This window comes from Henckelia pumila, chromosome 4, assembly GCF_033568475.1.
Source record: "Henckelia pumila isolate YLH828 chromosome 4, ASM3356847v2, whole genome shotgun sequence".
NCBI lineage: Eukaryota > Viridiplantae > Streptophyta > Magnoliopsida > Lamiales > Gesneriaceae > Henckelia > Henckelia pumila.
The window spans coordinates 185,069,174-185,090,856 of NC_133123.1; the positions used below are offsets into that span (position 1 = coordinate 185,069,174).

At 34.8% G+C, this 21,683-nt stretch overlaps 2 protein-coding genes across 2 annotated transcripts; one reads left to right on the forward strand and one right to left on the reverse strand.

Annotated features, from left to right (window-relative positions):
- Positions 1 to 977: 977 nt before the first annotated feature.
- LOC140866837 (basic blue protein-like) lies at positions 978 to 1,826 on the forward strand. Its single transcript, XM_073271891.1, has 2 exons — positions 978 to 1,192; positions 1,283 to 1,826. The coding sequence occupies exons 1-2, from the start codon at positions 1,033 to 1,035 to the stop codon at positions 1,480 to 1,482; spliced, it is 360 nt and encodes a 119-aa protein (XP_073127992.1). The 5' UTR covers positions 978 to 1,032; the 3' UTR covers positions 1,483 to 1,826.
- A 15,612-nt stretch (positions 1,827 to 17,438) lies between these two features.
- Positions 17,439 to 21,433, reverse strand: LOC140865430 (probable plastid-lipid-associated protein 4, chloroplastic). The gene is made up of 6 exons (XM_073270077.1): positions 21,096 to 21,433; positions 18,998 to 19,111; positions 18,761 to 18,856; positions 18,030 to 18,104; positions 17,806 to 17,873; positions 17,439 to 17,718 (listed from the first exon to the last, which is right to left on the reverse strand). Exons 1-6 carry the CDS (start codon positions 21,402 to 21,404, stop codon positions 17,646 to 17,648), a joined length of 735 nt encoding a protein of 244 aa, XP_073126178.1. The 5' UTR covers positions 21,405 to 21,433; the 3' UTR covers positions 17,439 to 17,645.
- Positions 21,434 to 21,683: the final 250 nt, after the last annotated feature.

Sequence of the window (21,683 nt, forward strand, 5' to 3'; positions counted from 1 at the left end):
TTAGTAATAATTTACTTTTATTAAAAGATGGATCAAAATGTAATATTTGTTTTTCATATGATTATTTTTATCGTAGCTACGCACTTTTAAACCGTGGATTTAAAATGTGGCGTACATCGCTCTCAAGAAAATGTCCAAGTTGATGGAGTAGATGAGCGTTTGGCTGAGGACAAAAGTTCGATTCTTCCTGTTATACATCTTCTTGGACAAATCCGTTGCACATAGTTTACCCAATGCAGTTTACCTAATTTAATTAGTGTAGTTTGCATACTATTACAAGTTTTCACATCCTAAAAAAAATCCTAAAAAAAATATGTGGCGTACATCTACCCATTTACCCCACCAAGCAAAAAGAATCCAAAAGCATCTCTCTTGGGAAAGTCTAGTCCATGAAAGTAAACTAGTGTCCTACACGGGGATGGTGGAAATGGTTGGTTAGCTCAAAATTTATTGCAGTTTCTTAAATTCCTCAACTGTCATGTTCCCTCCATTACTCATTGCGGGTAAGAACTTTGACAGGTTCTTACCCGCAATGAGTAAAGTTCATATAATTTGTTTTTTTTTAAAAAAAAATTATGAGGTGACAGCATTTTACTATTTATATTTACTTTTGGTGCATGAGGCCGGGTTTTTCCTGTGGTCATATGGAATCGAACTCAGGTCTTGGCTGTTGGCCGAGATTGATTTATATATATATATATATATATAGTTCTTTTATGGTGTCTAATAACTATGCCCAACTTCGTGCCCACCATGTATAAGCCAACTTACCAATTGTGCTGTATAACTCAACTATTGTACATGATGGACACAAAATTAGGCATAATTATTGGACACCATAAAAGAACTCTATATATATATACACAAGTTCACCAACTATTTGTAGTGAAATTTCTGATTAAGAAAATATGTGATGTGAACATATGTGGGACTTCACCTGCTATAGCTTTAATTGAGTACTCGTAACTCTCCTCATTTCTATAAATTTTCAGTACCCATTTTCAATTAAATTGCAGAAAAATTAAAGAAAAGATGGGTGAGGGAAGACGCAGTGCATTACTGATCCTTGCTGTGGTGGTGATGGTGCTTACGGCGGAAGCCACCACATACACCGTGGGAGATAGCGGCGGTTGGAGCTACTTCGTGTCTGGGTGGCCCCAAGGCAAACACTTCGTTGCTGGTGATTCACTGGGTGAGCTAGCTAGCATATATATATAAATAAAAATTTAATTTTATGAGTATTATATATATTTATATATTAATGTTAAGATATATTTTGCAGTGTTCAACTACAATCCAAGCTTCCACAATGTGGTGAAAGTGAGCGGAGGCGGGTACAACGGGTGCACGACGCCTTCTGGCTCCAAAGTTTATCAATCGGGGAAAGATCGGATCACACTAGCCAAAGGCGAAAACTATTTCATATGCAGTATTCCGGGGCATTGCGAAGCTATGATGAAGATTGCCGTGAATGCTGCCTAATTCAAATGCTTGTGCTCCTATAAATAATAATAATTAAAACTCTGCTTATATATGTATGTTAATGTTCACTGCTAGTTTTATTAATTACTTATTAATATGCCATAATTAATACAAGCCTTTCATTCATGAGATGATCCCAATTACAGCTCAGTTTATGTTGGCTGACGGGCACTGCCAACATCAATGATCCGAATTACTTGGGAGATCACATGATAGCATAGAGCCATAGATTGCTCCCCCAATTACATTGTTCTCAAGTGTAATCTCTAGGATTTCATTTCCAAACTTTAAGTGGTGCGACCAAGTTTGGTAAGAAACAAGTCTGCTCCATCATCTTTAATTTATATCATGATTTTCGTTTTCTATATATTATCAGAACAACTATTTGAAAATTCGGGATATGCAATTTATAAATAAAATTCCAAGATTTTTTCTATTTCATTATATATATATATATATATATATATATATATATAACTTCATTAATTTGAGATAGGAAGAACTTGTATGCTTAATACTATAAGATATTGAATTCTTTTTGTTAAATTGCAGATGTTATTACTTATTAGGTTACTTTTTATTAGTATTTTTATGACTAGACCGGTTATAGAATCAATCAACCCTTCAAAAAATGGTTCTAATGGACAGTCGGAACCGAAAAAACTTTATATTATATAAAGTAATATTTTAAAAATTTTAAAAATTTTCAAATGTGTAAATAGATAATATATATATATATATTTCAAATTTAAAATCTAAACAACATACATATACTCAAAATATTAAATATTATATATATATTTAACAAAAAATAAATAAATTAAAACAAGCTCAAATACTACTGAAATAATATTTTTAACCCGTGAGCTAAAGATTTCAACCCTTACGGCAAGAAAAGGTCCAAATTAGCCGTACACACTACAAATAGGAAAATTAAGCTTTTATCAAATTAAAACTATATCTACAAAGTTTAAAATCTAACATCATATATATATATATATATATGTATGTATAAAATAATCGTTTTTAAAAAAAAAAATATTAAAAACAGAAGTGAACTTGTCCTACCGGCTTTTACCTGGTTCACCAATTCAAAGCTGGTCTGATTAGTTCTTAACCGATTTGACTGCCAGAACAATTTATAAACTTGGTCTGAAATGGACTTTAATTAATTTGATATTAGAAAGCGAGTTCCGAAGATTTTTTGGTGCATGGATGGAAATTGATCAACCATTACTTATTTAATTTTGATCATAATGGGAGTGTCTGTCTCAAATATAACATTAGAACCAACCAGCTGTTCTGCGATAAAAGGAGAGAACACTCCTTGGAAACTCCAAATATCAAATCGATTCATAAACTCTATAGCATATATAAATATTCTAAAAAATGTTGATCTCGAATGGGAGTTCAATTCACATGAATCAAAAACACATTGGCTCATGCGGAGGTTAAATCGAGGGATGTGCACGAGCGGCAGAGACTTGAAGAAGATAGCAACATGGCCAACCCCCAAAACATACCCCACAATATTTCAGCAGAAAATATGCTCCACACGAGGGTTGAACCCGCAACGATGGAGAATCTCTAATGGAAAAACCAGAGACAGATTTATAGCGTAATTTCTGCACCAACCACAAAATCTATTTTAGTGAAAGTTTGCAGTATAATTTCTGCACTAAATATAACATTCATCTCCCTCTTATTTACTTCAAATCTTACACCAAAATGAATATTTTCGGAATATTCTTTTTTTATTATTTTACATACATTATTTCTTATCATTGATTTAATATTTATTTATACATTTAATAATATAATTATGATTAATTTTAGAGTCAATTATGAATAAATCTCCAAACCCAAACCTTTCTTTCTCCCAACTCCCTCCCTTAAAGATTCTTTCTTTGCACTCCCTAAGGACCACAAAACTTGATTATTTTAATATTTAATTCTTGTACTCAATATGGGTTGTTTTGTGCTTAGATCTGAAGGTTTTATACTTATATCTAAAGATCTCTGTGCTTATATCTCATGTTTTAATGCTTATTTTGGAACAAAGAATTATGTGCAAAAAATGGTATCAGAGCTTTAGGTTAAATATTCAGACTTAATATTATTCGTTAACTCATATTTTTCTTTGTTGAGGAGAAGATTTTTTAGAAAAGATGACTTCAAACGAAGGTTTGAATCAAAAGGATTTTATTTATATGAAATCCTATAAACAAGTTAATTTGTTCACAATAGATTACTTACGACAGAAAGATGATTTTTAACTCTCAATTTTTAGAAATTACCCCAGATTCCTCTAAACTCTCCGGAGATCTTAGAGAAATTCAAAAGACGGTACAATATTACAGCAATCAGCTGTATGAAATACCTCGGCAGATTGAAGGAATCCTTAAGAAACAAGAAGAAATTCTTGTAACCCTAAAGGATCTTCAAACTAAAATCAAAAATCTAGAACAAACTTCAGGTTCTAGAAAAGGAAATACAGGAGGAAGGTTACCACTCTCGTTTGGTACCGAACCGTTGTTACATCAGAAAGGTAAAACCAAAATGGTTCAAAAACTTTTAACTGATAATGAAAGGATGATTAATGTTATAAAAGCAGTATCAGAGAAAAACACTATCTGATGACTACTTTAGAGAGATTAAATCTCGAGGATCTACAAGATCTCGCGGATTCTTTTGCGAATCTCAAAGTAGTAGATCTAAAAATGAACTCCTCTGAGGGTGAACAACCCATAGGGAATCCCCCAAGATATGCGGTTAAAACAGAAGAACCACATAGTGAGTTTCAGGTTGGAGAAAATTCACATCCAGCAGGAACCAGATCAAGAAGGAGTAAAATCCCACTCTATCAAACTCTTTACAGAAAAACTGTTTTAGATCCAATACATCCTTACGGGATTATGTTAAACCTTGATGTTTTGGACTTCAAAAATAGAGAAGATCTTATAGATGATTGGACGTCAGCTATGAGAATTGCAGCAGGGACATTAGATCTCAATAAAGAAGAATTCATTAAACTTCTAGAAATGAGTCTAATGGGATCTGTCAAGATTGCTTGGGAGATGACTATGCCAGATACGAAGGAATCAATCTTAGCAGGAGAATCCCTCAGCAAAATTGGAGAAAGAATGGTCACCCTATTTAAAGCACAATTCATAGGGGTAGACTATTTCAACAATCAAGATACAGAGAAAAAGAGAAGATATACTCAAGCTCTGTATAGCCTCGAGTTACATGATATTTGTTTAGTTGATGAATACATTATGTTATTCACTAAATACAGATGGAATTCAGGAGTCGAGGAAAATGTAGCTATTCAGCTATTTTTCGCAAAAATGCCAAGTCCCTGGAGAGAAATGCTGATTAAAGAATACGTTCCAGGTCATCTTGACACTTTGGCAAGACGCGCGTCCTTTTTGAAAGGAAAATTGGCAGAATGGTGCCATATGGCAGCATTACAGAAGAACTACAAGAAAATAAGGGGTATAAATAAACGTACACCTTTATGTTGTAAAGATAATGATCTTCCAACGATCATTGGAAATAGATCACAGAGATTTAAAAGGAAGAAATTCAGAAGTAATCCCTACAATAAAAGAATGAGAAGTTCTTGGAAACCAAGAACGTTTTGGTCCAAACAAAAGGCCAGATCTTATAGGTCAGGAAAAAGAAGTGGACCTACAAGAACATCCCCAGTAACAAGCTCATCACAAAGCAGGGGAAGAACACCATCAAGAAGAACTTTCAGAAGAACTCATACAAGAGCAAGTGAAAGTTTCAAGGATTGCAACTGCTGGACATGTGGAGCAAGAGGACATATATCTACAAATTGCCCAGAAAACGAGAAAAAAGGAGTTAAACTCTTTGAAGCAACACCAGATATGGATGATGCGGTCTTCTTTCAAGATCTAGTCCAAATATATCAATTTGAGGATATCCCCTCAGATGAAAGCATATACGAAGAAGAGATATTGTTTAGTCAAGAAGATTCTGAGGATGGATCAGAATCAGAATTAGAATAAAGAAGAAGTGTTTCGGCATGAAACACATGAAAGTTTGGCTGGATTCTTTAGCCAAACCACGATATCTCATAATATGGTCCAAAGGATTATGAGAGAAAATCCAACGTTACAAAAGTACCAGGGATTTTCGGCAAGACAAGTAGAAAGAGTCTTAGGCAACCTAGGGCTTAGAAAAAGAAGACATAATTTGATTTACAAAGTATCCAAAAGGAAAATGGCAATCCCCATGGAGTTAACAAGTAATCAAATAGAGATGCAGTTAATTCCTTTTGAAGAAATAAGAGAGGAATTGCAAAAGTTGAAAGGTGAGGTAGCAAGGACGATGTCTTGGATTCATATTGGAGCAATCCAAATAATGATCAAGGCAACTTTTAAAGAAGGAATAGATTCACCCATAGATATCGTAGTATTTGATAAAAGAATAGGGAATATTCAAGATGTTGTCCTGGGTACTATCTCAGAAAATATTTGTGCAGGAAAAATTGTAGGAGTTATCTATCCAAGAATAGCCTACAATTTAGCTGACAGGGACTTTAGTCGAGCCTTGACGTTGCATCAAAACTTCAAGGAAAAGAGACTAATGAAGAAAGGTAATAGACCATATTCTATTACATATAAAATTTCATATGCTCTTTCTAATACTCATCATTCTGAATTATTTATTAGAAATGAGTTCATTGAAATTCCAGAGATCTTTGGGAAAGTTGCTCATGCAATATACCCAGAAAAAATCGAGTTTCCTTTAATTCAGGAAACAGACATTCAAATCCAAGACAGACCGGTTCTATACAGAGACCTTAAAATAGAACCTCGAAGGTTATCTTTTCAAGGAAACCGAATGACAAGTAGGAGATGGGACAAATCTCCTATTCAAGAAATTCCACCAGAAGAAAAAGAGTTTTCTATAATAGGAAAACTTAGATCTTCAGAAGGATGGAAAGAAGTGAAAATAGTATTCAATATTACAAGTCATCGGAACCAGTTCCCTTGTAACTCGATTTACTATTTGGAACAACATGAAAAAGAAACTTATCAAGGATTGATAAATATTGGAGAATTGAAAGTTCAAATATGTGAAATTCCAGGAAAAGAAGTGGATCAACTCATTCTTGGCCTAGAGTTTCTGGAGGACCATAAACCATGGAAACGTCTTGAAAAAGGAATAGAGTTCATGGCAAAAGAAAAGACTTGGAGGATTCAATAAGAATTCTACGAAATGGAAAACCAAGAGAATTGGATAAGGGACAATCCCTTAATCAGATTCGAGAACTTTGTTTACAAACAAAGGAAGAAGCAGCTGTTGAAATTAGTAAGTCATGAACATGATTTACTAGATCGCATTGAAGAGGTAGAAAGGAGTAACTATACTCTACCTTCTGAAGCCTTAGGAAGACTAAAGGTGAATAGTCTTAATCGGATTACTGAGTTACAACACAGTCTGTTAAAAATGGCAGGGCCATTTAGTAATCCCTTTAAAAAATGACAACAAGTCCTTTCTCCATATACATTCCGATAGGGATGTTGTATGAACAATATAAGGCTGAATACTTTGCAGCTTATATTGATTCGGGAGCAGGAATTTGTACAGCAAAAAGAGGAGTCTTCCCTGAAAAATGTGAAGAAGATTTTCCAAAAATTGCTGGACGAGATTTCTCTCGAAGAATTTTAATTCTTTGCAAAGGAATAAAACAAGCAGAGATCCTTATAGGAGGAGCAGGTCAGACACCTTGGTACAAGGTAAAGACACCACCAATCTATTTTCATGATACAGGAGCTGATATCCTGTTAGGAAATAACTTCTTACAAATGTTTAAGAAGTACACACAAGACAATGAGTCAAGAAGACTTATGTTCACTACAATTTGTGATCATAAAATTATCGTTCAAAGACTCAAAGTTGCTTTTTATCGACAATTGCCAATAATATTTCGTAGCCAGCGTGGTGATAAGGGACAACTTTTTCACCCAAAAATGAAAGATCCAAGAAGGTTTGGAGAAATCATGTTGAAAATAACAACAGAACAAGAACTCCAAACAGAGGATATGGAGCTTCTCAAGGTAACTCTAAATCATAGAGATATAGAGTTAGAAAATAAGGTATCCCTTGAAGATGTTAAAAAGAGGCTCAAAGAAAGTTATAATGAGCATCCTTTGGCATGGTGGGATAGAAATCAACTCAAAGTCAGTCTTACTCTAAAGGAAGGCAAAGAGTATGAATTTGTCAGATATAAGCCTATTCCGATGAACATAACAGATCAAAGGGATATGAGAATGATTATCAAGGAACATTTGGACCTTGGTCTAATCAAAGAAGGAGTTTCACCATATAGTAGCCCAGGTTTTCTGGTCAGAAATCATGGTGAAATAAAAAGAGGGAAACCCAGGTTAGTTATTAACTACCAAGGTATTAATAAAATCCTGGAGTTTGACGGGTACTTCATACCTAGTAGAGAACATCTAATTAGCTGTGTACGAAATGCTAGAGTTTTCTCAAAATTTGATTGTAACTCCCTACATTCGGGAAATACCTGTGAAGCAAGCATTTTTCCCATACCAGAGGGGGTCTGGATTCTACCAGATAAGAATGGAAGAAGGCAGTAAGAAATTCACAGCCTTATCTACTCCACAAGGACACTATATTTTGGAAGTTATGCCTATGGGATTGGCTAATGCACCCCAGATATTTCAAAGAAAGATGGATAACCTTTTTAAAGATTATTTCAACTTTATGTTTGTTTATATTGATGATATTCTTATAGCATCAAAAAATATAGACGAACACGTTAAACACTTAGAGATTTTCTCTAAAATTTGTAAACAAGAAGGACTGGTGTTATCTGAAAAGAAAGCAGTCATAGCAACAAGGAAAATTAAATTCCTCGGTATTGAGATTGATGAAACTGGAATAATTCTACAACCCCATATTGTGAAAAAGGTAAAGAATTTTCCAGATAAACTCAAAGATGTAAAACAACTCCAGAGTTTTCTTGGAGTAGTTAATTTTGCAGGGATGTTCATTAACAATCTAGCAATATACAGAAAGGTGTTCAGTCCTTTGTTAAAAAAGGATGCTAGGTTTATATGGACCGATGACCATACTAAAGGGGTAAACCAATTAAAAGAGATATGTAAGAACTCCAAAAAATGGCTATACCCGTAGATGAAGATGATCTGGTATTATTTACGGATGCCAGCGACGATTGGTGGGCGGCAGTCCTTACCAAAATCCCTCCAGATGGGGAAATACCATGCAGATATTATAGCGGTCTTTTTTCAGAATCTGAGGCCATTAGATGGCATATCAACGAGAAGGAATTTTATGCGGTTAAAAGGGCTTTTGAAAAATGGCCATTATTTTTACTTGCTAAAAAATTCACTCTGAAGGTTGATAACACCCAGGTAAAAGCTTTCCTAAAGAATAAGATTGAATCTAAACCTGAGAAAGCTAGGTTATTAAGATGGCAAGATTTATGTCAAAATTATATTTTTGATATTGTTATTATTAAATCTCATGAAAATATTCTTGCAGATTTTTTAACAAGAGATGGAAGGCAGTGACGTGGATTCCATCCTGAAAATGCAGAGGCATCTCAGGGAACACCTTGGGTTGCTTCAAAACGAGTTCAACCAGTTAGCCATTAATGCTGAAATGGCCGGCAGGTTACAACAAGCTGATCGGATCAAAGTATCTAATCGAATTACAGGATGTATGCAAGCTCAAACACAACTATGGGCTGCTATTCAAGGGCCAATTGTGAAGGCTATAGAGAAACCATTGGTTTCTCATAAACAAGATATACTAAAACCATTGGTTTTACAAGAACAAGAAATACAACCACCGGTTGTGAAACAAGATGTTGAGGAATCTAAAACTCAAGAAACAAAAGCTAATCTATCATCAGCCTTTGATGATCTGGATGAAGCAACAATTGATGAGGATAACTCATCAAGTCAACCCTCCGCCTCTGGGGTAAAAGAGGAAGAGATCAATCTTAGACCCAACACTGACAAGGGCAAATCTAAGATTGATACTAATCCATCTATTATTTCTCCATTCCAGGTTTATCAACAGAAGTGGGAGAAATTGAATACAAGGAATGAAATCAACCCGAACACTTGCAGGGTTGATGTTGCAGGAATATATCCAAGGGTTTGGCTAAAAAACAATGTCAATCCTAAAGATGTAAAACTCTGGTATGAATTTGGGGCTTTGGCCTCAGTTTATACAACATCACCAAGCTTTCTGGAGATATCACAGTTACCAAAATGGATTCAGGAAGCAGTCCAAGAAACATGGGCAAATAATGATCATTTGTCCAGAGGAGATGTGCTTGAGTTATATTTTTTCAGTACAGCTCCAGAACCAATAGTGAAAGGATCACACGAACCCTTTCATTTTATCAAGCTGAGGAGACCTGATATAAACAGTCATAAATTTATCAAGGATCCTAAAACTGAAGAAATACCCTTGGTGTCCACTTTCGGGGAAAATGAGATCTCAACCAGAAGGGCATGGGGTATTTGGGTCTGTCTTACTGAGATGGACAAAGTCAAGTTTTCATTCAAATTTTATCAGAATTCTGTGAATGGATCGTTCCTGTTGAACACAATGACAGGAAAAACTACAGCATTTTCGGAAGAACTCTTCGAAAAGAAGAGAAATCTTTTGTGGAACAACAAGCTGCTGGGGAGTAAAGAAACTCGCCGAAAATTTTGTAACATGGCTCATATTGGACGATGGTCAGAGAATATCTGCCCAGAATGCCCAAATCAGAAGGAGCCAGAATTTGGAAAAACCTTTAGACCCCGAACGGATCGAAAGGATTTTTTCGAGACAAGCAAAGGTGGACAAGGACCACCAAAAATGCGTTTTCACAGGGGTCTACTTCAAAAGCAAAAGATGCCCCGAAAACAATAAAGCAGGCATGTGAGGAGAATAAAGCCAAAAGAAAGTGACAGACATGTGATTCCTCCACTAGTAAAAGATGCCATCAATAATGGCATAAAAAATTCAAGACAGCTGCCTCCTCCACTAGTAAAAGATGCCATCAATAATGACATAAAGAAATACAAGACAACTGTAAGATTCCCTGAAGTTTCTCGGTGAAACGAGTGGAACTACAGCTATAAATACAGGCATTTGAGGAAGCTGAAGACATCGATCATTCCCTTCAGTTTTCTTACGAATAAAATTGTTGTAATATTTCTCTTTCTATTGTAATAAGTGTTCGTTTATGTATTTCAAGAACGAGGCTACTATGAGTAGCTAAACAAGTTGTCTTCTCCTCTTCAAAGGAGTTGATTTATGTAATAATATTATGTCTGGATAATTTTTCTAAAGTCTCTTGTTCTTTCATGTTCATATTTTATAATTAAATTTATATACCATACGCCTTAAGGTAGAAAACGAATTAAGGCTGTGCTGGGTGTCGTTGAAGGAGCTTGTGCAGAAACCATCTGTTGCGACTGCGTGGTTGGGGTGTGAGGAGCACTTCGTAAAACTCGGCAGGTATGACCCGACAATATTATGGTCAAAGAGGTATTTAAATTTGATTTACTTTACGGAAGCATGTTGGACCCTAATCTAAAGTATATAGGCTGGAAACCTTGCGCAACCAATAGTTCTTCACGACATGAACTGGTTCGATAGGTAAAACAACGCCAAAGTACAAAAGATTAGTTGAATACTTGTTTAATCAAAATTGGGGACCACTAGAGAGTGCAAACTAAAAAATTTGAATGTAGGGAGTTAGGAGAAATTTATGTTTAGGTTTAGGGATTTTAAAATAATTATCCCTTAATTTTAATATGATATAAATACTATTATTTTATTAATACGTATAATTATAATAATATTTAAATTATTAATGTAATTATTTTATATTAATAAAATTATATTATACAAATTAATACACACATATTATTAAAATTGATAAATTATTAAGTAGTAAAAATAAAATAAATAATTAGATATCTAATTATAATTAAAATGTGTATGTGAATATTTAATTATTAAAAATAAATAAATAATAGACATTATTATCTACACAAATTAAAATAATTTTCAATTAATTATTATTTATAATAACTAAAAACTAAATCAAATATAACATCAGAACTAGAGGTGGTTCTTCGGTATACCTTACTACAAATATTGGTATGAAAAAAATTCATACCGATACCGATAGTAAAATTCTGAAACTTTGATAAGAAAAAAATTCATATTGATACCGTATAGATACCGAACAAAATTCGGTATACCGAAAAAATGTCTGTATATCGAAAAAATTTCGGTACGGTATGCCAAAATTCCGGTATTTCGGTACGGTATGTCAACCCTAATCAGAACCATCTAATTGTTCTGCGATAAAAGGAGAGAACACTCCTTGGAAACTCCAAATACCAAATCGAATCATAAACTCTACAGCATATATTAATATTGACCTGATTGAAAACCAGAGCCAGTCTACTCCAATGGATAACCAGAGGCAGATTTATAGTGTAATTTCTGCACTAACCACAAAATCTATTTAGTTCAAGTTCTGCATTAAAATAGTATAATTTTTGCATCAAATACAACATCCATATCCCACTCATTTACTTCAAATCTTATACGAAATTGATTTATATATATATACAAGTGCACCAACTATTTGTAGTGAAATTTCTGATTAAGAAAATATGTGATGTAAACACATGTGGGACCTCACCTGCTATAGCTTTAATTGAGTACTCATAACTCTCCTCCTTAATAGCATTCGGGCCCGAAAAATTTCATCCGAGAATGACTCGATTACCAATTTAAACCTTGCGTAATTTCACTCGGAAGTTTCTAATGGCGTGAGAGACTCCAGTTTTGACTTCTTGTTCATATCTGGTCGCAGTCAGAGCCGGAATTGTTATGGGGTAAGAATATGCCCACCATGCTAAGTTGAATCTTCTCATTGCTTTCTTGAAAAGTGCTGGCCTGCATATCTAATTTAATTTTATGAAACAAATATCAATTTTTTTAAAGCCGTACGTATCAATTTCTTTTGCTTGTTTTGTTCAAATCTCTCCTTATGTGCAACTAATGCTGCAATTAATGTATCAAATTCAACTCATTAAACAAAATTTTCAACATGTAATTAAGCAAATTCGTCACCACTTCTTGAGCCTATATCTATATGTCATTTTCAAACCCAACATGTTACCGTATTGATGTAACAAATCATGAATCATTAGATCCAAGATAATATCTGTAAGGTAAGTTGACCTATACTCTAAAATACGAGGCGTGTGTATGACAAGTCTAATGCCTTACTAGAGAGGCAAATAAAAAAAGCGAGAGGAAAAAGAGCATCTACGCGGCTGTATCGAAGCGTCCCGCGATGGAGTACCAAGACAAGCTGGCCACGCTGGGGGCGGCGAAAAACAAGAAGAACACCCGCCGCAACATGGCCGGAATTAACAAATTGGAGATGAAAACCCTGCACCAAAATAGCATTTCACGTTATTTTGATGCAAGATTGGAGATGCACTTAACAAATTAGTTCTATAACTTATCAATTAAATATCTAGCTTAGATGGTAGGCTGCATACTCTTGAAGTTAGAGGTATGTGATAGAATCAGTTTGGGTGTAGAACTCAACCGGGTTGGTGATTGACTTCTTTCTTTCATCAATGTTGATGTAAGTTGACAAACAAAAAAAATGTGCGGAAGATGCCAACAAACAGATTCTGAACACTACGTAAGAAAAATGAATGCGAGACTGAAAATACAAAGTAAACTGAAATGAAGAGCACGCTCGGATGTTTCTGGATGTTCGGAGAATTAAACACTCCTAAGTAATCCCTTCTTCCAAGCAGGAAGGTTTATACTGGAAAACTTTGAATTTTACAACCATTTGCAAAATCTCAATCCAAGACTAGGACTTATCACACAGTCTATCTCAGAACTCCTAGCAAAAACAACAACAAAGACGGCACTAGACTGAATTTAATACAGAGTGATTGCAACTCGATTACAAGTGCACAAATTGATCCTTCAATGATTAGATTATATCTGCTAATATGTGCTTCAAGTTCTTGATCAGTTTAGCTCGATGAACTTTGAAATATTTTTGGTAGACTGCTTAAAAATTGTGAGTTTGTGTGTAATACTTGCTAACACTTCCAAAACCGATCGATATGCCTATTTATAGGCTTGGGTGCCAACGGTCATAATTTTAAATATTATCTGATATCTTCAAATTCTTTCCGTCGCACTGTTTGTATTGTCACATCGTCATTCTCTACCGCAATAGTACAATCTGAGTGCGCGGAGGTTGTTGCGGACATAGACTGACTTACAACGGAATATTCCTGGAATGTTGGTAAACTATCTGCGCGAACTTTAGTTGACAGATGAGAGGAGTTTTGTGGCAAGTAGATAGATTGACTTCAAGTCGGAATATTCCTAGAATGTTTGTAAACTGTCTGCGCGAACTTCAGTTGACTGCCGAGAGCAGTTTTGTGGCAAATAGGTAGACTGACTTCAAGTCTGAAGCAGATCAACAACTTGAGCAGTTTAGTGTGCGGAGGTTGTTTGAATACACCACAAAAATTTCTTAACACTTAAAAATTAGAACTCAACCGGGTTGGAGATTGACTTCTTTCCTTCTTCACTGTCGATGTAAGTTGACAAGCAAATGAAATGTGCGGAAGATGCCAACAAACAGATTCCAAACACTAAGTAAGAAAAATGAATACGAGACTAAAAATACTAAGTAAACTGAAATGAAGAGCACGCTCGGATATTTCTAGATGTTTGGATAATTAAATACTCCTACGTCACCCCTTCTTTCTAGCAGGAAGGTTTATAATAGAAGACTTTGAATTTTACAACCTTTTGCAAAATCTCAATCCAAGACTAGGACTTACCACACAGACTATCTCAGAACTCCTAGCAAAAACAACAACAAAGACAGTCCTAGATTGAATTTAATACAGAGTGATTACAACTCGATTACAAGTGCAAAAATTGATTCTTCAATGATCAGATGATATGTGAGACCTCGGTTCTAAACAACTAATTAAACATACAAGATCCAACCAATAAATCCATTAGATTTTTTTTTAAAAGAAGAACGCCTCGCACATCCAGGGCCCCGGCTGAAGGTTCGCGCCCGCGCGAGGTACACCTCTCACGCGCGCGCGGGGTAACAAACCCGAGCCCCTGGAAGACACCGCGCGCGTGCGAGAAACCACCTCGCCTGCGTGCTGAAGACCTGGGCAGAAATGCTCAGGCTAATAATTCATTCCCGCGCTCGCTTCCGACGTGCCTTCAAATACATACACAAAACGGGGTTTAGAGAATACACGCAATATCACAACATGCAAAAGCTCAAGTCCGATACATCAAGGTGCATAGCAAGATTATTAGAGACATTGAGTCCTATTTCCGGACAACACCACTTCCCTCCAATTTCATCAAGTGGTCATGCTAGAGACATATATGGATAATCGCCATCTAGGTCAGATTGGAGAAGCCACTATCACTTTGAGCCAATCGAATCTCTGCTTGAGATCTCTTTGCTGAGGAAGAGAGGTCACCAACAATAATTCGTCGTTAACCTTTGATGAACTTCGAGCTAAACTGCTATACCAAGAACAGCGCCTTCAATATCGTCACTAGCATCAATATCGTCACTAGCATCAATATCGATATCTTCAATAAGTTCAAGAATTCTTGTTTGGGCAGTTCATACCATCCATACATAGTGTTTTGATCTAAGATTTCAATTCTTCTGTTCCAACCTCTTTTTTTTTTTATTCTAGACCGCGAGAGCTATTTCTTTTGATCTCATTTAATTTATTTTATCTATATACCCTTTGTTTTTTTTTTTTTGAGTACATCTATATACATTTTGTTGAGATTATGTTTAATCTATATTTTCTTCGGGTTGCTAACTCAATGGTAGAGTACTCGGCTCTTCTTCCCCACACTACAAGTGAAAGGAAAACACGAAAGATCCCTTTTTGGCTCTCTCTTTAGCCCTATGTCTCTTATCCCTAGGAGGTTTTCCTCCATTAGCAGGTTTTTTTGGAAAACTCTCCTTTTCTATCAGATAGGAAGGGTTGTAGCACAAAATGTACTTCTAAGTAATTGCCCCATAGATCCTATATCTATCTATATGAAGAAGAAATCATGTAACGAAGGGGATTCTTATTTGTACAAATGGTACTTCGAACTTGGAACGAGCATGAAGAAATTAACGATACTTCTGTTGCATTTGTATAGTTTGTTTCATAATAGTTATAGTTTGTTTCTTAATTAATTTTATTTATATTCAAATTGAAGTAAACATCTTTTATGTATTCTATGTATCTGTTGCCTGTTTGTATAGTTTGTTTCATAATTAATTTGATTTATATTCATATTGAGATAACATTTTGAAATAAGCAGAGACGGAATTAGGAATTCATACGGGGCTAAACTAAATTTAAAATTAATACATCAAGGTATATAATAAATTTAATATGTAATTGGAAAAAATATAAAAACCTTGTAAAAACTATCGAACAAGAGTTACGGTTCACATTCAAAAAATTGACTCCTTTGGAAAACAAACATCATATTTTATTGTGGATTTTGATAACCGGAAAAATAAATATTATATTTTCGTAATGCATGCATATATTTTATCTGAATTTAAATATTTCAGTTTGTTTTAAAGAATAATAGACTACTTCGAAGTTCGAACAATCTATGCAATTTTTTAATGAAAAATTTACATTTCTTGTCACTACAAAACATAAATATATTAAAATGAAGACTTTAAATTTAATGCAAATTAAAAAAAAAAGATGGAATACGGAAATGTATAAGCAATTTTATCCTTAAAAATTTTGTGAAATTTTAAAGTGAGTTTTGGAATAAAAAATGAAATTAGATCGCAATAACCAGTGATTTATATTATTTATTATAATATAAGATTTGTGTGTAGGACTTTTGGACTTTTGGTGTTGGATATATTGAAATATTTGAAGGGTAAGAGCATAATGTGGTATAAATTGCAAATGGATACTTTATGATTTTTAAATATTTAATAACTTGAGTTTTCTTATTAGTATAAAAAAGTTTAGTGAGATAATTAAATGTCTAATAGGCTTGATTGGGCTTTATTATGATTATACATTATTTAATAGACTAATTAAATATCACATGAGCTTTATTATAATTAGCTCACTCAATAGGTCCATCTCTGATAATAAGTGATAAAGGGTTATACTGTAATTCAAATTGATTATATTTTTATGAGATCATATCATAGTTAACAAAATTATCAAGACTAAAAATTATTTTAAATGATAAATTTAAATTGATTAAATTTTTGTAAGATCACATCATAAAAAAATAAATAAAAACTCATATAAATGACCTTAAAAAGTCTCATAGGTTAATTTCATGATACCAACCAATATCTTTTTTTTTTTTTTGAGAGGAATGAAACCAATATCTTAATTGACCTTCCTCATGAATTTTTTTTATGCTAAAAATATAATTATTTATTTTATATATAGATCAAATCGACCTATCTTTTTGATAATATCCGTGAGATCGTACACCAAAAACTTCCACTGTAGTATGGTATATAAGAGTTTTATAAAAACTGTAAACTATATTATAAGATACATCCAAAATAAACTTTAACCAAATCGACTTTTCGACATTTCCTCAAATTAAACCCAACGGTGGCCAAAGCCATACGCCAAGGATCAAGCACTGAACAAGACCAAAACGGAAGACGGGCACTTTAATTAGTGTTGTTTTATCTTATTATTACATGCTAAACTAAAATTTTAAACATATATAGAACTAATTTCGTTTATGTAATAACTATTAAACTATTGACACTATCAGAATATATACCTTTCCAAAGAAAAAAAAATCGGGAATATGAAAAGCTCTATATTTTGCCATGGTATACAACAGCCACTAAAAGCTTTAAAAAACCAGTAAACTATGGATTCATTATTTGTGTTTCACCATGCTCCCGCTTCACATCATGGTAAGTGATTATATACTTGAAAGAAAAACTTAATACAAAACAAAGAATGGAAAAGAGATGAAATGTACACTCAATTTGCCTTCTGGAATTAAGATCAAGAGGGTATTCTGTAGGAGGGATCAACCATTTTCAAGATGAAGAGATTTCCCTTGTCGCCTCTCGATATTCTGAAAACAAGAATGCATGTCAAGTGTATTTCTGTCCCCATGCAAAAACGGTAATGACATAAAACCAAGGAGTCTGGATCACCTCACCTCAACTCATCATCCAAGTACGTGATTTCCAGCGCTCCTCGAGCTCGATCAGGAGCTTTGACAGGTATCTGTTCCATCAGCTTATGTTATAATTCTTCCAGTAACCACAAAAGCAAGCTATAAGCTTTGCTTCATTGTTCGTGCTTGAAAAGATCAAAACTGGCTATAATAAGAAAGATTCATGTTTGTTATATATAGGATCAAATTAGTCATGCATGACTTACGAGACCGCCTAGCTTGAAAGAGTCGAATTTGACGGCCACCTTCTTCGGATTTACAGGTGTTAAATCTGCTGTGACCTACAGCGTATCAAACAACAAAAACCATAATGCTCATTTTGATGAGATATGTAAAGTCCAGATCCTCAACACTCCATGATAGATTCAGAAAAAATTCTGCGTACACTCATTATTTGTAGGCCAATAAATATAACTTTTTCTTCTTTTTGTGATGTGTTGGACTCCTTGTAATCAAGGTCCTTTATTCTTACCTAGCAATCTGCCTAGGTAACTCACTGTAATATCCCAACCCCATATCGGGTTGCCGAAGATGTGTGAGTCAGTTCACAAGAGTCGAGACCATGTAATGGATTCCTCACGCAACTCCGCTAAATTATTTTTGGTAAAGTGAATATGCATGAGTAGTAGTTGCGAGAAGTACAATTATGTAAAGTTTTGCTTGGATGGACCCATGACTACATTCATGTTTCACAATAAATTGAGCCTCGATTCTCGATAATTCATGAATATTGATTTGATTCCAGAAATGATGCCAGATAACTTATGCACAGAAGGGAATGTAGAACGCTTCTTGTATTGCGGGTTGAAACTAAAATTTTTGGTAACATTATACACAAAAATTGAAACATTTTATGTGGGTCAATACCCTTTGCTTGGTCTGCCCCTGGTCAAAACCACATGAGGAAAAAAAATACCAACTCAAAATATGGGTTTACCTGATTGAAGAATGGCCCTGTTTCCATATTTTGCGCCCGAAGAGTATCAACATTAATTGCTTGATAGTTTACTCTAGATCTTAAAAACTTGGGCCTCTGTTTATATAGTTAACCAGTAAGTGTTTTTCACATATAAACAACCATCTAAACAACAAAGCTTTCAAGCAACAAATAAATGGCAACTTTTTACAACAAAACTCGTCAAAACTAGAAGCATCAGCAGATGAAAATTTGTACCTTGGTTTGCAAAATTGACTGAGAAGTTGTATAAATAAGTTCCCATTTCCCATCGAGCAAACCAGACTTCAGTGGTTCTTTCGTTGGATTAGCTGCTTCTAGTTTGCAAACTATCTAAGAACAAAGTTGGAAAAACAAAAGGAATGAAAATAAACACCAAAACCACCAAAGTTCATTTCCCGGAAGAACATGTAAATTCAACTTCACGAAAGCTGCTAAATTTGTTGATGATAAAATGTTCTCATGTGTTTAGAATGCAACAACTTTGAATGTCCAGCCGAGCTTCACTTGCAGGAGCATGTATTAAGGATCAAATGTCAAAATTCCAACAACTGAAATACAGAATTTAACTCTGATAGCAAAGGCACGACTTAAAAACCTTTCAAGCATCCGGTACTGCAAGAATGACATTTTGATTGACATCCACACGATAATTGCTAGTTACTGTTACACAACAATGCTTTCCCACGATTTCTCCAACTGGAACTGAATTCATGATTTTGACTATTGTTGATCAATGGAATCCGGATATCCCAAAAGGCCACGTATCATTTCATATATTAATCCATGATTTAATTTTCCAATGCGTCCATGATCTTTCTTTTAATTTTCCAATGTGAGACTTTGGTTGACCATTCCTAACAATTCTCCCCTCAAACGAAGTCCCACCAGGGGACCCCTCAATCCGTCCCTCCAATCGAGTCTACTCACCTTTGTGTCCATGATCTTTCCTTTAATTTTCGAATGTGGAACTTGGTTGACCATTCATAACAATTCTCCACTCAAACGAAGTCCCACTAGGGCTCCTCGCAATCCGTCTACTCACCTTTGTGTCCATGATCTTTCTTTTAATTTTCCAATGTTCCAATGTGGGACTTTGGTTGACCATTTCTAACAATTCTTCCCTCAAACGAAGTCCCACCAGGCCTCCCTTCAATCCGTCCCTCCAATCGAGTTTACTCACCTTTGAGGCACACGCCTTACATGAATTACCGGGAGCGTCCCCTCGAAAGCTTTCCCTCATGGTTTTGTTTTAAAAACCCACCCAAAAGACCTCATACCAATGGAGATATCATTTCATATATTAATCCATGATTTTTTCCTTTAATTTTCCAATGTGGGACTTTGGTTGACGATTCCTAACAACTATGATAATAATTTTAAAACGACGTCTTTGTGTCCTAAAAGCTGTAATAATTTAGTCATAACTCAAGTCATTCAGAACATGTAACTAATTCATACGCCACATCATTACCAAACAGAAATCAGGAGGCCAATAAGAACTGCTGCTCAGAAGACTAACAGAGCTCTAATCTTGTACACGTCCCAATTCTTTCCATCATACAAAAATTTGCATAAAGATTCATACGGGTCTTGTGCTAAAACCAATAAAAATTATTACAAATCATTATCCAAAGAAATGGTATATGCATAATGTTGTCGAAACTGAATTAGGCAGAATTCGAGGCATGTGGATAGTTTAATTGAGGTGCACTTAACACTTGACTAGATAGTGTTTTTGCCTTCTCGAAGGTCATATTACAACTTGATAACAGCGTAAATTGGACGGTTCAATAAAGCTCATTATGTCAGAGGAAATTCTGAAGGAAAACGTGAAGGGATAGGTGTGGCCATGATCAGTTTAGGAATTGCAAATCTGTTTGCCAGTGTGATACAAAAGAGAAGCAGATGCTACGGAATTCAAATAGCTCTCAGGCTGATGGTATAAAGCAATTTGGTGCACTAATATCTCTAAAAAACTAAGGTAGTGTTTGGGAGAAAAACATTTCTCAGCTTTTCCTTCAAAACACTACCTCACTATATACATGGTAAGAGCCAGTTTGTATAAACAGCCACTAAGTAGATATACAAACAGTGTAAAGGTCTGTAATCCCTCAAATATGCCACCACTAAGTAAGAATTCCACTAGTATTGTACATTTGTACTCCAATAACTACACCATTAAGTGGGCAACCAATCTGATCATGCAACATGAAACATTGACATGAATCCAACACACAAATAGTTGGAGAACCAAAAAAACAAAAAAAACACTATATATGCTAAAGATGTTGAAATAGAAAAGATCAATATAGACCTGCTCAATGGTTTCCTGGTCTTGGGGTGTGGCCTCAGCACCACGATCGAGGGGTTCGATGGCCTCAAGAAGCTCTTCTTTAATCTCCTTGGCATTCTTCTTCTTGTTGTTTTTCAAGAAACCAGAGAAGAAGGAGACATTGGTCCTCCACTTATGGCGAGCCGCTGGGGTACTGAGAACGGCGGAGGAGGAGTTGGGTATGGAATTCAGCAGGGCTGTCGGAAAATAGAGGAGCTTGGGTACTGGAGCGGCGGCGGAGGGCTGAGCGGTGAGTGACGGCGGTGGAGCAGGGATTGTGGATAAGGCCATGCCGATGAATGGGTGGAAGTGCGAAGAGGTTGGCCATACACTTCGCATTACAATTGCTAATATTCGAATAATTGTAGTTTTATCAGTTGACAGAAAAAAAAAAAAAAAAAAAAAAAAAAAAAAAAAAAAAAAACACTCTCTCTCCATATTAATTAATTAATCAAACAAATTTTAATCTATTTTAATCGATTTTTATATGTTTAGATTTATATAAGGATAGAATTATAATTTTTATTTTAGTTTTACCAAATTTATTGTAAATTAGTTACTATAAAGCTC

Excerpts from the sequence above, each read along its gene's own strand:
- LOC140866837 (XM_073271891.1), top strand. The coding sequence starts at position 1,033 with ATGGGTGAGGGAAGACGCAGTGCATTACTGATCCTTGCTGTGGTGGTG. Across the intron at positions 1,193-1,282 it reads CGTTGCTGGTGATTCACTGG|TGTTCAACTACAATCCAAGC; the intron begins GTGAGCTAGCTA and ends TATATTTTGCAG.
- LOC140865430 (XM_073270077.1), bottom strand. The coding sequence starts at position 21,404 with ATGGCCTTATCCACAATCCCTGCTCCACCGCCGTCACTCACCGCTCAG. Across the intron at positions 18,105-18,760 it reads CAGGGCCATTCTTCAATCAG|GTCACAGCAGATTTAACACC; the intron begins GTAAACCCATAT and ends GATACGCTGTAG. Across the intron at positions 17,874-18,029 it reads CTTTCAAGCTAGGCGGTCTC|ATACCTGTCAAAGCTCCTGA; the intron begins GTAAGTCATGCA and ends CTGATGGAACAG.